General features: G+C 40.4%; 1 protein-coding gene across 3 annotated transcripts in view; it reads right to left on the bottom strand.

Annotated features, from left to right (window-relative positions):
- PTER (phosphotriesterase related) overlaps nucleotides 1–15,713 on the bottom strand; it is a 37,479-nt gene extending 21,766 nt beyond the window's left edge. For 2 of the 3 annotated variants that reach the window (XM_019799040.2, XM_034644154.1), the window contains exons 1-3: nucleotides 15,084–15,712; nucleotides 10,571–11,040; nucleotides 8,967–9,232 (exon numbers count right to left, since the gene is read on the bottom strand). In XM_019799040.2, coding sequence (XP_019654599.1) covers nucleotides 8,967–9,232; nucleotides 10,571–11,040; nucleotides 15,084–15,111 — 764 coding nt within the window. In that variant the 5' untranslated portion in view covers nucleotides 15,112–15,712. Of the gene's footprint in view, nucleotides 1–8,966; nucleotides 9,233–10,570; nucleotides 11,041–15,083 lie in introns of all 3 variants that reach the window. The other variant, XM_002918626.4, reaches the window with a different exon arrangement.
- Nucleotides 15,714–16,052: the final 339 nt, after the last annotated feature.

Here is a 16,052-nt window from a genome sequence, read left to right as displayed (position 1 = left end):
GCAGGGGGAGTGGGAGAGGGAGAAGGAGGCTTCCCGCCGAGCAGGGAGCCTGATGCGGGGCTCGATCCCAGGACCCTGGGATCATGACCTGAGTCGAAGGCAGACGCTCAATGACTGAGCCACCCAGGCACCCCCAAAAAAGGGAGTGTTCTAAGTACATACTTTCTTTTAAAGATTCTCACTTGCTTATCAGGACTCTCCTTTGTTGCCTGAACTGATTTCTTTCGTTTTTCACTCCATGGTCGGATCGGAGCCAATATGACTAAATAAGTTGTCTTTACTATAAATAATGTGCACAATGTATATACTCTACAATGTGTACTCATTTCTCCCAGGCATACTCCACTTTTGCACATCATGCATGCATATGCATAACACTAATAATAAACTGTTAAGAAATACTGCATTGTAGACACAGGATTCTAGATGTTATAAACCATTTCGTGTGCATGACATACCAATTGTTCTTTCTTTAAAATTCTACCATACTACTTAAGTATATGCTTTGAACAGTTTCAGTTTGCCAAACATTCGCCTGGAATTGATTTTGAGTGATTTCATGTTAATTCACTAGTATTCATAGGAATTAAAAGTGTGCAGTTCCAAGGGCACCAGATACTAATTTTTTTTGTGGCTTTTCAAAGACAACTGTAAGATTAAAAGTCATCTTAATTATAATTCAGGCATCAGTTCGAAGGCAGAGAATGCATTGTGTTCCGTGCTATCTCCTGGTGTCTGCTACATGAAGCACTTGATAAATATTTGTTGAATGAATGAATGAATCAATCAATCAATCAATCAATGAAGTAATATTCCACCCTCTTACTTCATCTAATTAAAAGCATGAAAAAACTTACCAAATTGTATCCTTTAAAGAGTTAGGTGAATTTGGCATGAATAATCAGAGGTAGAGAATAAAACGGGTTATTAACCCATCCCTTGTGTTCTCACTTCTTTTTCAAAACCCTTGGGTCAAAGTCTTCTTCCCTCCACAGGGAGCAATTTTCAACGAGAGAGGGGGGCTACATTCCTGCGCCTAACTATTATTGTGCCCCTCATCAAACTCTAGGCCCTGGATTTCCATCAAAGCCCTGTGCTTTGTTGGAGAGATAACCACGAAGAAAAAAGATGGAGGCATAGCACCTGTCTTTTGTCCTCCCAGAGACTCAGAACTTAATCAGGAAATAGTTAGTGCCCCAGTGCCTTCCAGCCCTGTCATCTTACCCAGCTTTCACTGGTAACGGAAGAATCATATTGTCACAAAAATACCTACGGCTACTCTACAGTACGTGATGGATCAAATTTCCTTGGAGATGAATTGCGAAAAGACCTTTCGTGGGGTATCTTCTTGAATCACACACGCCCTGTATCAGACCAGGGGCAGAGACCGCGCTGTGATTCTATGCCAACTGGAAATGTACAGAGAGTTTTAACAGGTAGTTGAAATTATAATAAATGATTAAAAGGCATAAAGCCATTGTGGATTAAAAGCCCAAACAGGGACACCTAAGGGCTGGTGTTATTTTCCAATAACTGTTGACTTTGGGTGGCCAGAACTGTGAAGGGCAGCCCCCTGCAGTGTTCCCTAGGGCTAGATTCACAGCCGTCCACAGGCACGTCCACAGGCCCATATTTCTTAAAGAGAACAGATGGTTAGGGGAGGGCCTAGACACAGAAGCAGATTTATCTTGTCAAGGTTGTTATCTCCAGGTAAATGACCTTAAGCAGGTCACAAATGGTCACATGACAACAATGTGGTTCAGGGGTGTCCAGAGGTGTCCGCCATTCATTAACTCTTCCCTCTCAGCGTCCCAAGCAGGTAGATAGCAGTTTTGCTGTTGTTGCTGTGGTGTTTGTGTGTGTGTGTGTATGTGTGTATACATGTATTTTAAGAAAAAATGCCTTATGCATGAATGCTAGTGAAGATTTATATACCTTTAAAATATTTCATTGCTTTAATGTGACTGTGGACATCCTGGAGGATTTTATTTTGTATTCTCAAATGATAGAAGTCCTGCCTTTAAGGGGATAAATGCACCAGTCTGATAGGTATTCAAGGCTGAGCATTAGTCCTGGTGGAGAGCCCAGTGTTCTCAAAGCAGCTGCAGGGCAGAGCTGGAGTCTTGACTTGTCACCTCGCCATCACGACAGGCCGTGGGTTCAGAGCCTTCTCCAGATGTCTAAAAAGGCATGGCGGGAGAAATGAAGGACTCTGTGTTTTGTTTGCTTGGTTTTGTTTTCCTGGAGGTCTTGTTTTCAGAATGCTCTACTGTTTGTGTGCTGCCTGTGTATTTTGTTGCACGAAATATATGCCCTTTTGTGGTTTGTCCCCAGTATAAAAGCTGAAATCCTTGCCCTTTCAATACAGATCAGAGTGTGTGTGCAGCCCAGCAGACCTCTGTGAGTCTGTGAAAGGCTGACCTAGTCACACGTCAGCCTGGTGACTGTCTTGCTGGGAACACCCACATCAAAAAGCCGAAGTTGCCTGCATCTGCCTCCCTGATTATTATATTTTTCTCTGTTACTTTATTCCACTTGTTTTTCCAAATGCACTATTTTTTTTTTCTGTAGCCATTTTGCCCAGTTGCCTCTCCCCTGAAATGTTCCTACTTGTATGTATTTCTTTTTAGGGCACTGGAACCCTGCATTGTCCCTAATGGAGGTACAGAATGGGTGGGCTGCTCTAGAAACGGTCTCAGGACTTCCTAGGATGCTCTGAATTTGTCTGATGTGAGGCTAACCTCTCAATTCTATCCTGAGCCATTCTAGAGGGAGGCACTGGAAAGGTATCCACTGAAAATCAGAGAATGTAGCTTTGTTATTTAAAAGAAAATACACATATGTGTACAATCTGTATGTTGCTTGATTTTATGAGCAAGTAGGACACTACTGTACTCGGAATTAAGATTTATTTCACAATTTCCAACAAAAGCTTACTTTCTATTAATGCCAAGCATAATCTTCTAACTTACCTACATGTCTAACTGTAAAGAGAATTAGAAAGATTCTTCTGTAAGAATCATTATGACCCAGTTCAAGCAGTAGGGTGGACAAAATGTTCACAGAAAGCCTTTCCTACATAGTGCGGTAAAATACTGAATAAAATTAAAGGGAAAAAAATCCTATTTTTAAATGCTTGGTTAGGCTGGTGGGGAAGTTAAAGACTTGTTCCTGGTGCAGAAAAAGAAAGCAGAGAAAGTGAGAGGTAAGGGGAGACCTAGAGCGTCCATTTGCCTGGCGGGTGGGTGGAGGGTAGGTTAATGGGCCAAAGAGAGACAGAGCACAGCCTGGATAATTAGGAGGTAAACTGGAGACACAGTTCCCATCAGCACATAAAGGAGTGCCCCCTCACACCCATGGGGGCGGAGGAGGTAAAAACCTGGTCCACAGAGGGGGTCTTTGGATATTATATGCCTTTCTCAGTCTTGTTTTCTGGTGAAAGAGAAGCAGATTGAGAAAAACCATCTCCAGTAAGAATCTAAAGCTGCAAGCCTACATTCACTGAGTTTAGGAGCCAGAATTCATAGAACCTGTGTGGTTCTAAACCCCTCAAGTCAAAAGTTTAAAGAGCCAGAAAAAGGGGCGCCTGGGTGGTTCAGTTGGGTGAGCATCCGACTCTTGGTTTCGGCTCAGGTCATGATCTCGCAGTTGTGAGATTGAGGCCCACGTTGGGCCCTACACTCAGTGTGGAGTCTGCTTCAGATTCTCTCTCCCTCTTCCTCCTGCTCACTCTCTCGCTCTCTCAAATAAATCTTAAAAAAAAATTAAGAGTCACAAAAAATCCCAAATACTGTATGATTCCACTTGTATGAGGTACGCGGAGTCGTCAGATTACAGAGGTGAGCAGTAGAATGCTGGTTGCCTTGGTCGGTGCAGAGGAGGAGTAGGGAGCTGTTGTTCAGCGAGTAGAGTTTCAGTTTTGCAAGATGAAGAGTTCTGGAGTTTGCTTGCACAGCAACGTGGATGTATTTAACACTACTGGATCTTATACTTCACAATTGATGTAAGATGGTAAATTTTATATTATGACTATTTTACCGTAAATAAACATTTTTTTTAATTTTTAAAAATTGAGTTTGAAGTCGTCCCAGACTGGTAGTGCCCCCTAACTACCTACCAGAAACAAACAGAACAAACACACAAATGAACAGGGGGAAAAAATCCTCCAGCCTAGAACTTGTAATAATTTCCAAGGAATCCAAGATCAAAATAACCTTTTTTTTTTTTTTAACAAGAAAATAACCTCACATGAATGAAAGCCTGAAGAACCAACAAACTAAAAATCAGGGGGAAAAAGACATTAGAAATTAGATTTGTTAATCACAAGGTATATATTATATGTTTAATATGTTTTTAAAGATTGAATTGAAAACATACTGAAGGAAAAGGAAATGATCAAAATTAACCAAGCAGTTTTAAAAAGTAAACAAATAGGGGCACCTGAGTGGCTCAGTCAGTTAAGCGTCCAATTCTCAATTTCGGCTCAGGTCATGATCTCAGGGGGGATAGAGCTCCATGTCAGCCTCCACGCTCTGAGTGTGGAGCCTGCTTCAAGAATCTCTCTCTCCCCCTCTCTCTGTTCCTCCCCTCTCCCCCTCTCCCAGGCTAGCTCTCGCTTGCACACTCTCTCTCTCTAAAAAAAAGAGAAACTCCCACCCTCATCAAAATGACATGTCCACTGGTTTACTAGAGAGCCTCTTGTCAATTACAGCCAGATTTTCCATAATAAGTTGCCAGTCTATGTCTCCTTCCCACAAAACCACGTAGGTTTCAACACCTTAAATCTAAATATCCAAAATAAAGAATGTTAAAAACCTTAAAAAAAAAGTAAACAAATAGAGGGGTGCCTGAGTGGCTCAGTCAGTTAAACATCCAACTCATGATTTAGGCTCAGGTCATGATCTCATGGGTATGGAGATGGAGCCCCATGAAGGGCTCCGTGCTCAGTGGGGAGTCTGCTTGAGATTCTCTCCCTCTGCCACTCCCCCCCATGCATACTCACTCACTCTCTCTCTCTCTAAAATAAATAAATAAATCTTTTTAAAAAGTAAACAAATAGAATTTATAGAAATTTTTATAAAAGGACTATGGTTTTAAGTTTTCTGTTCTTAATATTATAAACCGCATTGATAAAACGAGGCAACAGATTGATTTTGCTGGAAAGAGAAGTAGTAAATAGGAAGATAGAACTTTAAGAAAATAGGTCCAATATGCAAATGGATGGAAATATGAGCGAGATGTTAAGAGATCTGCAGGACAGGTAATCAGACCCTACATGTATCAAACTGGCGTTTATGATGAAAATAGGAAGATACAGATGAGGCACTATTTGAAGAGACAATGGCTGAAGTTTTCCAGAAACAAATTACAAATACATCTTCATATCCAGGAATCCCAAGCATACACAATAACAAGAAATTCACACTGAGATAGATCATAGTGCAGACACAGAGTCCCAGAGACAAAGATGTTAAAAACAGAAAGAAAGTGGCTTCCTTCCAAAGAAGCATAATTAGGTTCAGCTGACTTATGAACAGCAATAACGTATGTCAGTTGAAAATGGAATCTCTTTAAAGCACTTAGAAAAAATAACTTAAGTAGAATTGTCTGTTTTAATTAATTATTATAAATTACTATTCTATTTAATTATCTCTTACGAATGAAGGCATTTTCAGATACATATATACCAAGTATTTATTACCAAAGCAGACACACGCTGAAGGAACTTCAAATGGTGTACCTTAGGAAATTCAAGGATGAAGAAAGAGCTGGCATGAAGAGGAATGGTGAGCAAAGAAAAGAGCAAACAGAAAAGCTAATCTAAATATACATTGACCATCTAAATGTTTTATGATAGTAAGATAATGTCTAATCATTGGGATTAAAAAAAGAAAATAGACACACATCCTGGGAAAAATAGTATGTAAGTTAGATGGTAAGTGATTGAAGTCGAAGGATTCTAAGATCTTTGTATTACCAGGAAGTTGGTAAAATATTTATTATATTTAAAAATTGATATGTTAAATATACATGTTACATTTTCTATTATAACCACTGATAGGATAGAAATAGTATAGATACCTTCCAAAGTATTAAAGGGGAAAGATAAAATAAGAAGGTGAAAAAAAATCAATCGATCAAGGATGATATTAACTATGACAGAAAAAGGGAGGGAAGGGGTGCCTGGATAGCTCAGTTGGTTAAGTGTCCTACTCTTGGTTTTGACTCAGGTCATGATCTTGGGGTCGTGAGATCGAGCCCTGCTTTGGGCTCCATGCTCAGCTAGGAGTTGGCTTGAGAGTCTCTGCCACTGCCCCTCCCCCAACTCACGCAATGCTCTCTCTCTCTAATTAATAAATGAAGAAATAAAGAAATAAAATCTTAAGAAAGAAAGAAAGAAAAAGTGAAACAAACATTTTAGTAAACTTAGTCAAAGTAAAAAAACTGAAGTTTTCGTATAGAAGAAAAGACAAGATAAAACCTGAACCCAGCCACATGCTGGGTGTGTGTAAGACACATCTAAGTTATAAAACTAACACAGATCAGGAGAGTCACATCAATATCAGGTAAAACAGCCTTTAAAACAAAAAGCATTGCTCAAATTACTGGAGATAAAGCAGTGCAATATGTGTTGAAATAAGTTTTAGTTCGCCGGGAAGGTAAAACAACTTGTATATGTGTGATGGCGTAGCTTCGAAATATATAAAGAAAACACTGTAATGTGTACAGTGAGAAACTTAAAAATCCATCGTAATAGATTTTAAGATACTTCTTTTTGTAACCAATAGATTGAGCAGTGACAAAGTTAGCAGGAATATAGAATATTTGAACATGGTGACTAACTATAGTCTAATGGACCTATAGAGAGCATAACCGCAGAATACGATGTTTTCGACAACCCAAGAAATATTTATAAAATTTATAATATGTATATTATATATAATATTATATTATTATATATTATATTATTATATATTATAATATATTATAATGTTATATTATAATTATAATATTTATAAAATTAAAAAATATTATATTATCTTATTCATTTGCATGACACACCATTTAAAAAGTATTAAAGAATCATCCCTCTGGATTAAAGATGCTACATATGTTCTAAATCCTACGACGTAACATTATCAAATACATTATTTTAAATTCATTTGAACTTACCCTAGATCTCACAGCAAATGGTACAGTCAAGATTTACAATCAGGAGTCTCTGGGTCCAAAGACTCTATTCTTCATACTAGGACACACTACCTCTAAGACAGGGATCTAGAAGCATCCCTCTACTTTATCAGTACAACCAGAAGGTTTTGAAAATAGCCATGTATTGATCTTGATACCAATCCAGTTGCCAGGAAAACTGTCTTTACCTTGATGTTCTCAGTCTCTCCATTAATATTGGCTTCTTCATTCTGCCACAATTATAACTTTTAATTTCTTTTTAGCACAGAATTTTATAATATTTCTATTAAGTAGAAGCATTTTATCAATACATCCTGTAGGACTGGTAGCAGAATGCCAGGTGTGACAATGAGAAGCTACCAGTCTGTTAACACGGCTTTATTACAATATGCAAGATAGAAGTAATTGTAATATATTATTGGTGTCATTTGTACTGTGTTAACTCCTTAATCAATTTCATCTAAGGGCTAATGTCTAGCCTTTGCAATACCATTAGGCTTCTTCATAAAATGAACTGCAGCCAACATCTGGTCAGAGAGTCACTTATTTTGTGGGCCCCTACACATCTAATATAATGTGTTGGGGGTTGAGTGGTGGACTCCAAAAAGATATGTCCATGTGTTAACGCTCTGAAACTCTGAAAGTGACTCTATTTGGGAAAAGAGTCTTTGCAGTTGTGATGGAGCTAAGGATCTCAAGATGAGATCATTCTGGGTTATCTGGGTCAGCATTAAATCTAATGATGTGTCCTTCTAAGAAACAAAAGAGAAGAAGACACAGACAGACAGGAGGGGGCCATGTAAAGAAAGAGGCAGAAACTGAAGTTATGTAGCCACAAGCCAAGGAACGTCTGGAACAACTAGGCAATGGAAGAAGCAAGGTAGGATGTTTCCCCCAGCGCCTTTGGAGGAAGTGCAGCCCTGCCCACACCTTCATCTCAGACCTCTGGCCTCCAGAGCTGTGAGAAAGCAATTCTTCTTTTAAGCCACCTAGTTTCTTATAATTTATTATAGTAGCCATCGGAAACTAAGAATACTACCAAACAAATAATATACCCATTACTATTATGATTTTTAAAGATTTATTTACTTATTTGAGAGAGAGAGAGGAGGGGAGGGGAGGGGCAGAAGGAGAGGGAGAGAATCTCAAGCAGACTCCGGGCTCAGCGTGGAGACTGGAGCCCCAGGCAGGGCTTGATCTCACGACCCCAAGATCATGACCTGAGCCTAAATCAAGAGTGAGATGCTCACCAACTGAGCCACCCAGGCTTATGCCCCAGTATTATGTTTTATAATTACATTTTCTCAAGTTCAGATGACTCAAAGCACCAGTCAGAACAGCAAATTTGAATGTTTACGTTTGTGGTTTTCTTCTCAGGGGGAAACTATTCACTTTCCCTTCCCTTTATATTTGTAGATAAATTTATCACTCCCAACCACCGACAAATACAGAGCATCTAGACTGGGCAGCTACTGTGGTATCAGACCCTGAGGCAAAGAAGTGAAGTACACAGGGGCAGTTACTATGAAGGGTTATGAAGGGTTAAGTCAATTAAGAGAAATTATTTACACAAAATACCTAGAACACTAACAGACCCAGAGTCAGAACACAGAAATGGCAGCACCGACTTTTACTAATGTCTGTTGTAAAATACTGTCATCCAGGTAGTTAGTGGTTTTCTCTAGGTGATTAGTAGTTCCTTCATCTGATATTATTTATTTGATCATCCATAATCATCTGGTGACTTGGACTGATTTTGGAGATCGTCTGCTTACCTATCGATGTGGGACATAACTGTTTTGGAGATGTCCACACCTGCTTCTTGCAACACTCGGATAATCTGAAATGGCGCACTTGGATTCCTTCCGGGATGAATAATAACAGGACAGCCCAGCTGAGCCTGGGCATGAGCTGTTGCTTGAAGAACCTTCCTTTCGCTCTCAGCCAGAGGCCAGGAGCAACCGATTTCTCCGATGACGCCACACCTGATACTCGTTCCATCAGCTCCACGGAGAATTTCATTAATGAGAACGTCAGTAAGCTAAGAAAGAGGGAGAAAGAAAATGTTTTAGAAACTGTGGAATTTATCAACCCAGAGTCACCATGGTATGTGAATGGATTTATTCATTCGGTCATTCATTCTTTTAAAAATGTATTTGCCATCCATTCAATTCATACAGGTCGATGAGAAAGGCCACATCTCAAATTCAATAAGTTACTCTAAATCAAAGATTCAATAATATCTTACTGTGATTATTTAATGAGGAATGTGTGGCTTTAGGAAGCTATAGGGGAAAAAATGTGACTTCATGGAAGTACATTCAGATGAGAAAAAAAAAATCTATAACTCAACCTGAGAAGCATCTAGAACATAAAAAGACTACCCTTGAATATACATCAACTGTATCAACTAATCCTTTAATTCTCCCTGATTTATGCAGTCCTTAATCCCGTACAGCACAGAAGATTCACAGCACACAATACGCATATGATTTCTTGATTCATATGGATATTACTACAAAGAGTGGTTGGAAGAATGTGTAACAGCTGACTTCAGAATAGTCTTCAAATAATATAAGCATATAAAAAGGTAAAAGCCTGATTGGAAAACGATCCAGATAAAGTTTTGCAATACAAAGATTGTAATGATTAACTGAATCGTGGCAAAGACTGCAGCTGACATTGTCTGCCTAGCGAGCAGGCAATGGAAGACACATATAAATATAGACAAGACGGATAAACATGTAAACACGAACAGACATGTTCAGAAGGGAGCACATATATATGCAAAGAAGCTTTGTGGCTAATTCTTTCTGTTTCTTTCTGAAAGATTTCCTTCCCTCTGCCCATTCTTGCTTAAGATCCTATGATAACAAAAACAGGAATGGATTTTCTTCCACCCTTCCTGTTTTGTAAAAGAAGGAAACATATTCGCCTGTGTGCCAAGTCTCTGCCTGCCAAGTCTCACTCTACGGTGCGTTTTTTATTGCTGGTTATTATAAAATCCAGAAAGAAAATCGAGGTTATATAACTGAAGTTTGTACTGGGAAAATGAGGTTTACACACAGGCTGTGGCACCACTGTGGAGAAGGGATACCAGATATCCACATCTAAATGTTAACACTTGGGATTTTTCAGCGACTAGTGGGTTAAGCTCTCCTCCCTTGACGCTTTTTTCTTTATGAGATGGAATGTTCCTAATTTGGGTCCCCACTGGCAGATGTCTTTGCTAGCTAGAAAATTTCTGTAGCGTGCCCAGCTACCTCCGAGTCAGTGACATTCCCCAATGGAGACGGCATGTAGGGAAAATCCAATGTCTGAGGTTCTGGCCTTTCTGAATTTACATGCAAATATTGTCGAAGTCCTCAGGGCTTCTCACCTGCTCCACCGACATGGCTCTGGTCTCTGGAGAGTGAGTGGCCCCCACGTAAAACCCAGCTCCAGATATGATATGGACGCCTGTTTCCTCTGCAAGCCATTTCAGTGTCTTCACGTCTCGGCTAATCCCAACGGTTGTGTTCTCCACCACAGCCCCTCCACCTTTGGCTTTAAAATACAACAATTCTTCCCGTACAGCTTCTGTCTCCTGATTCAGCCGAAGATTCTCTTTATGGGAATAAGGGTTTTTTTGAATCCAGAATAAGTTTTCCATCATAATAGGTTCCTGAGAGGTAGCTTCATGACACGGAGGAGGGGGGTAGTAACAGCAGTCAAAGGTCATCGTCAGATGTTCGTGGGTCAGAGTACGGCCCAGTTTGCTGGGCTCCACGGGGCCCAAAACCGTTTGGACTTTCCCACTTAAGGAAGACATTTCTGGTGTACCAGGAGATGCTCCGAAAAGAGTGTTTTCTGGAAAAAAAAAAAAAAGAAAAGAAAACTATAATCAGAAAATTTAACACACACATAAATTCTGTCCACCCAGGATGGGAGGCTGTGAATGTAAACCTGTGTAAGAAAGAGAATCAATGAAACTAGAGATATGATCCCACTTATCATCCTGCCAAAGCCAGAGTCAGTCTTTAGTAAATTGTTGACGTTCACTGCAGCCTTAAGTGGCATGCATGGTGTTAAATGTCCCCCGCCACTTCCACTGGGACTCCTTTGCCTGATTTAATCCCATCCTTATCTACTGAAAATATTTCTTGGTATTCAGTTCACGATTTCCTTTTGCTTAATTTTATCTCATTAGTCACGGCTATACTTCCTTGCTTAATTCAACAATATCTCCATTTAAAAAAAAACTCCTCATAATCAATAACTTATATCAAAATGAGCCTCGTATCAGAATTTTTTCATTTGTCATTTTTCAAATAAATTAAATATACTGAGGCTACTGATCATTACTCATTCACTATCCAAGTCAACAAACTTCTGTTGAAGGTCCATCATGTGCCAGAGATTGTAGATACAAAACCACATAGGACAAAAATCTGTGACCTTGATGATTTCACAGATTATTCCCCCAAAAAACAACTGGAAGGGGGGCACGCCTAGGTTTAATAATAAAAAACAAGAATAAAAACCTCTCTTGCTCTAGATGTTTTCTTTTGTCTAGGGCACATAGCCAGAAATACTTCGAAAATCATTAAAAGCAAAAATCCAGGGTGCCTTGGTGGCACAGTTGGTTAAGCGTCTGACTCTTGGTTTCGGCTCAGGTCATGATCTCGGGATCCTGGGATTGAGCCCCATGTCGGGGGTGGGGGTTCCAGGCTCAGTGGGAAGTTGGCTTGAAGATTCTCTCTCTCCTTCTGCCCTGCCCCCCATGAGTATGTGCGCCCGTGCACTCTCTCTCAAATAAATAAATAAATCTTTAAAAAAGCAAAAATCCTGTTATAATGAAAGCGACTATAATTTATTGAAACTGAAATTTGCTGTCTCCAAAGAGTAAAAACCGCTCTATTTATCCTTTCTTTTCATTTGTAACACATACTAAGTATTCACCAAGTTTCCATCACTGACAACAAGAACCCCAGTTCCAGAGCTTTCATGCGTCCGTATGTTTCCTAAATGAAGGGATTCTCTTGGAAAGAAGAAGGCACGACTGAAAGTGTGAAGACAAACACCTTCGTGGCCAAGAGCGAAGCCCCTGCCAGAAACAGTGGTCTACACGGAGTGCGAGCCGCATGCATTCGGAGGATGGGGACAAATTGGGAACCAGGTAAAAGAAAAGGCGTCTGAAGCTCTCAAGCTGTTGGTTAAAAAGCCATTCTGAACTCCCTGACCTTCTGAGCATCAGTTTTCTTATCTTTAAATTAGAATAACAAAAGCACATTTCCTGGGCTGTCCCAGGAATTCAATGAAATGAGCTACCAAGTATCAAAGCTCCCTCAGGTCTGGCACACAGCGCTTAGCAAATGAGAGCTCTGTTCTGCTGGCAGTAGGAACTACTATGTATTCCCTAGTTTTTTGTTTTGTTTTTTTTTTTTTTTCAGAGGAAGTGTTTCCTTACATTTGGGGGAGCAACAGGTAGAAGACAATTCTCAGTAGTACGTTCAAGAGACAAGGTGAAAAGAGACCAGGGATGGCGAAAAAGGAGCAGCCAGCCAAAGGCAGCTTGACATGAATCCACTGCAATTATCTGGAACTGAGGAGTTTGATATACATTGGCCCATAATGGGTAAATAATTGATTTCGACTGTTTGACAGACAACTGTAGGACCTGTGGCTAGCATGGCCATTGGTTTTTGGTTGGTAGTGCTCTTCCGCAAGCCAAGCTTCCATCATCTAAATAATTCACATGGTGACAGAAGCTGGCGTCTGTTTAGAGAGCCACTGTGTGCCTGCCAGTCACTGCACAGGGCAATGATTTTCCTTGGTGATGTCCAGGACCTCACTGTTCAATGCCTTATTCCCTGTTACTGAGAACAAGGACTACGTAGCTAGTTCTTTCTGTTGACAAAAATCACAGTTCCATTAATGATCGATTTAATCTTCCATATGGGTTAATTTGTTTTTTCCTTCCTTTTGGCTGATGGGGCCCAGAACCTTGGATAAACTGATAAAACGCTGTCACTATCAGTGCATGTCAACTATGCTTTCATTTTTTAAAAAGGAAAAACAGCAACAACAAGAACACTAGCACTTTTACTAGAAAAGTCCCAAACTGCATGGTTAATTGATACAGATTTGAAAGAGCAGTGTTAGTAAGTTTCAAGCTCACAACCTGCGAATCTGTGAAAAAAAAAAAGAAACACAAAATAACAAAATACTTAAGAAATGTCATCTCTCCTGGGAAATTCCTCAGGCAGCAGGAGTTGTTGCTTCCTATGATCACAAACAATGTAACCCGTACTTAAAGGATAAGAAAGGATGAAAGAACAAACTGTAGCCGACATTGCTCAAAGCTGGAATGTGTCTTGTAGTCCAATAAAATATGTGTATAGCGCTCATGGTTCCAGCTCGGCTTCATGCTGTTCCTGTGTGGCTCTTCCACCCACATTCGGCCTGAAAGTTGTTCTCTTCTCAAGGTACAGGCAAGGGGCTACCCTTGGCCTTCCACCACAGAGTGAAGAGTTCACAGAGTATGGAGGAGGGTAATGGACACTGAGAGCTGCCAGGGTACAGACAGGAATGACCGGCACCAAAAAAAGCAGGTTCCCGGCATTTTGAAGGGCATCCGTGGGACGCTTCTGCCCTGCACACACCTGCAACAGAACGTGGTGGGAAAAGAGACAGTGGAGCTGTAAATGCAGTTGCCAAAAGCTCTGTTTGGCTTCAAATGTGAAATCTGAGCAGTCAGAGACACTGAGGCTAGTCTGCCATGACTGGTACAGCCTGGTCAAAGGAAACAATGCTTCTAACCCCAATGGGGATCGAATCAGAAAAGAATACACACTTCAAAGAAAAAAAAAAAAAAGACAAGAGAAGAGAACCAGTACTCTAGGGTTGAGCTGGAAACCAGAGACAATATGTAGGATGTGTCATGTTTGAAAATACATGTATAAATTAACTTTTATAAAATATAGAGCAAATCTGCCAAACTATTGGTGATTTGGTGGTGGGTGAGTAGTTTGGGGGGCAATTTTTGTGTTGTTTCCCCGAGATTTTGTCACAGTTATTTCACTCAGGCCGTTATACTTAGGATTTTTCTGTCTCCCCGAGTTGAATATTCATTTCGGTTACATTTCACATTTCAGAGGATAGGACTTCCTGAAAATTTTACATACGAATGAGTGTCCTCCAGATTTCATAGACTTATGCCCTTTTCCTGCCCCTGCCTCTGACACACCTGGTCCTGGACCTGGCTGACGGTACCTGCTTTGCAATTTTAGATGCAGTGGTCAAACTGGCAAGTTGATGTTGGGTGAATTAATTTTCAGAACTGTGTAAGTTTGCATCTCTATAATAAATCCTGTTCCATTTCACCCATAGTTGTTTTCTTTCCCTGATCAAACCCTGCGTGATTAAAAAAAAACCAAACAGCAACAACAAAAAAAAAGCAGGAAAGCATTTCAGAGTTTTATGCAGGAGAAGATCTGAACGGAATAACTAGCAGCCCCACGGAGAAGGGATGAAGGGGGGCCAGTGTGCCTGCAGAGACCAGCGGGCTGTTTCTAGAACCTGGAAAAAAAATCAGGTGGTGGCTTGGACTGAGAGGACACCGGTGGAGATGGTGAGAAAGCAGAAGCAGTAAGAGATGCTGGAAGTTTCTAACTGGACTTGCTGGTGCTATAAAAGTATCCCCGAAATAAAGGGCTCCTAAGGAAAAAAGTGCCCTCTGGTGCAAATACGCAGGCGCTTCTCTCTTTTTACGGGCTGCCTCACACAGAGCAGCAGTACTCTATAAACACTGCACTTGGAACTGACAGTTGATTTGTGACCAAAATATTTTTAAAACCACATCATATTTTTTAAAGCTTGTTTGAATACTTCTATCACGTGCAGTTTCAAACCTGTGACATGTCTTCTCTCCGACAGCATCGGTCTGGCTGAACAATGGTGACACAGGATTTCCTTCTCGCACCCAGCACATGCCCACTCGTCCAGATACGTATGGTTCTAGGGCTCTACCGCTTGGAGATTTATGACTTTTCACATTATGCATTGTCAAAAAATCAATAACCATGCCGGCATAAAGAGGAAGACATCCGACCACTTCGGTACACAGAGCAATAATGAGACCCAGCAAGTTCTTCACACTGTGACATAAATAAAACAAAACCACTCAGAGATATAAATGAGCAACGTGATTCTTGTATTCAGAGGGAAACGGTGGATTTCATTCCCAAGCTTTTTTTTTGCTTTTTTTTCCCCATTTGACTAAGGAAGTTGGAGAGACATCTGAGCGTATTTCCAAATTCCAAATAACAAATATGAAGATGGCAATGAAGATGTACCCAGGAAGGGACACTTCTGGAAAAAGGTATTCACAGATGGGTGCGCCTGGGAAAGGTCCCTTCCCCTGCATTGGCTCAGGCCTTCCCAGTCTCAAGCAACATAATGTGAACAGTTCATCTAAAATGATAGGTCAGGGGTGCCTGGGTATCTCTGTCATTAAGCGTCTGCCTTCGGCTCAGGTCATGATCCCGGGGTCCTGGGATCGAGTCCTACATCGGGCTCCCTGCTCAGCAGGAAGTCTGCTTCTCCCTCTCCCGCTCCCCCTGCTTATGTTCCCTCTCTAGCTGTCTCTCTCTATCAAATAAATAAATAAAATCTTTAAAAAAAATAAAATGATAAGTCAGTTCAGTCCAGTAATTATTCAAGTCAGAAATCACATTGGGCTGCTCAACTGTTGGGATGGAGCTTGTAGCTTAATTGACTTTTTAAAAAAATTTTTTTATTTTTAATTGAAGTACAGTTGACATATGATATTATGAGTTTTAGGTGTCCAATCTAGTGATTCAACAATTGTATACATTATG

This window comes from Ailuropoda melanoleuca, chromosome 15, assembly GCF_002007445.2.
Source record: "Ailuropoda melanoleuca isolate Jingjing chromosome 15, ASM200744v2, whole genome shotgun sequence".
Classification (NCBI taxonomy): Eukaryota; Metazoa; Chordata; class Mammalia; order Carnivora; family Ursidae; genus Ailuropoda; species Ailuropoda melanoleuca.
Note: the sequence above shows the minus strand (reverse complement) of the source record. Positions and strands in the feature narration are given on the sequence as shown.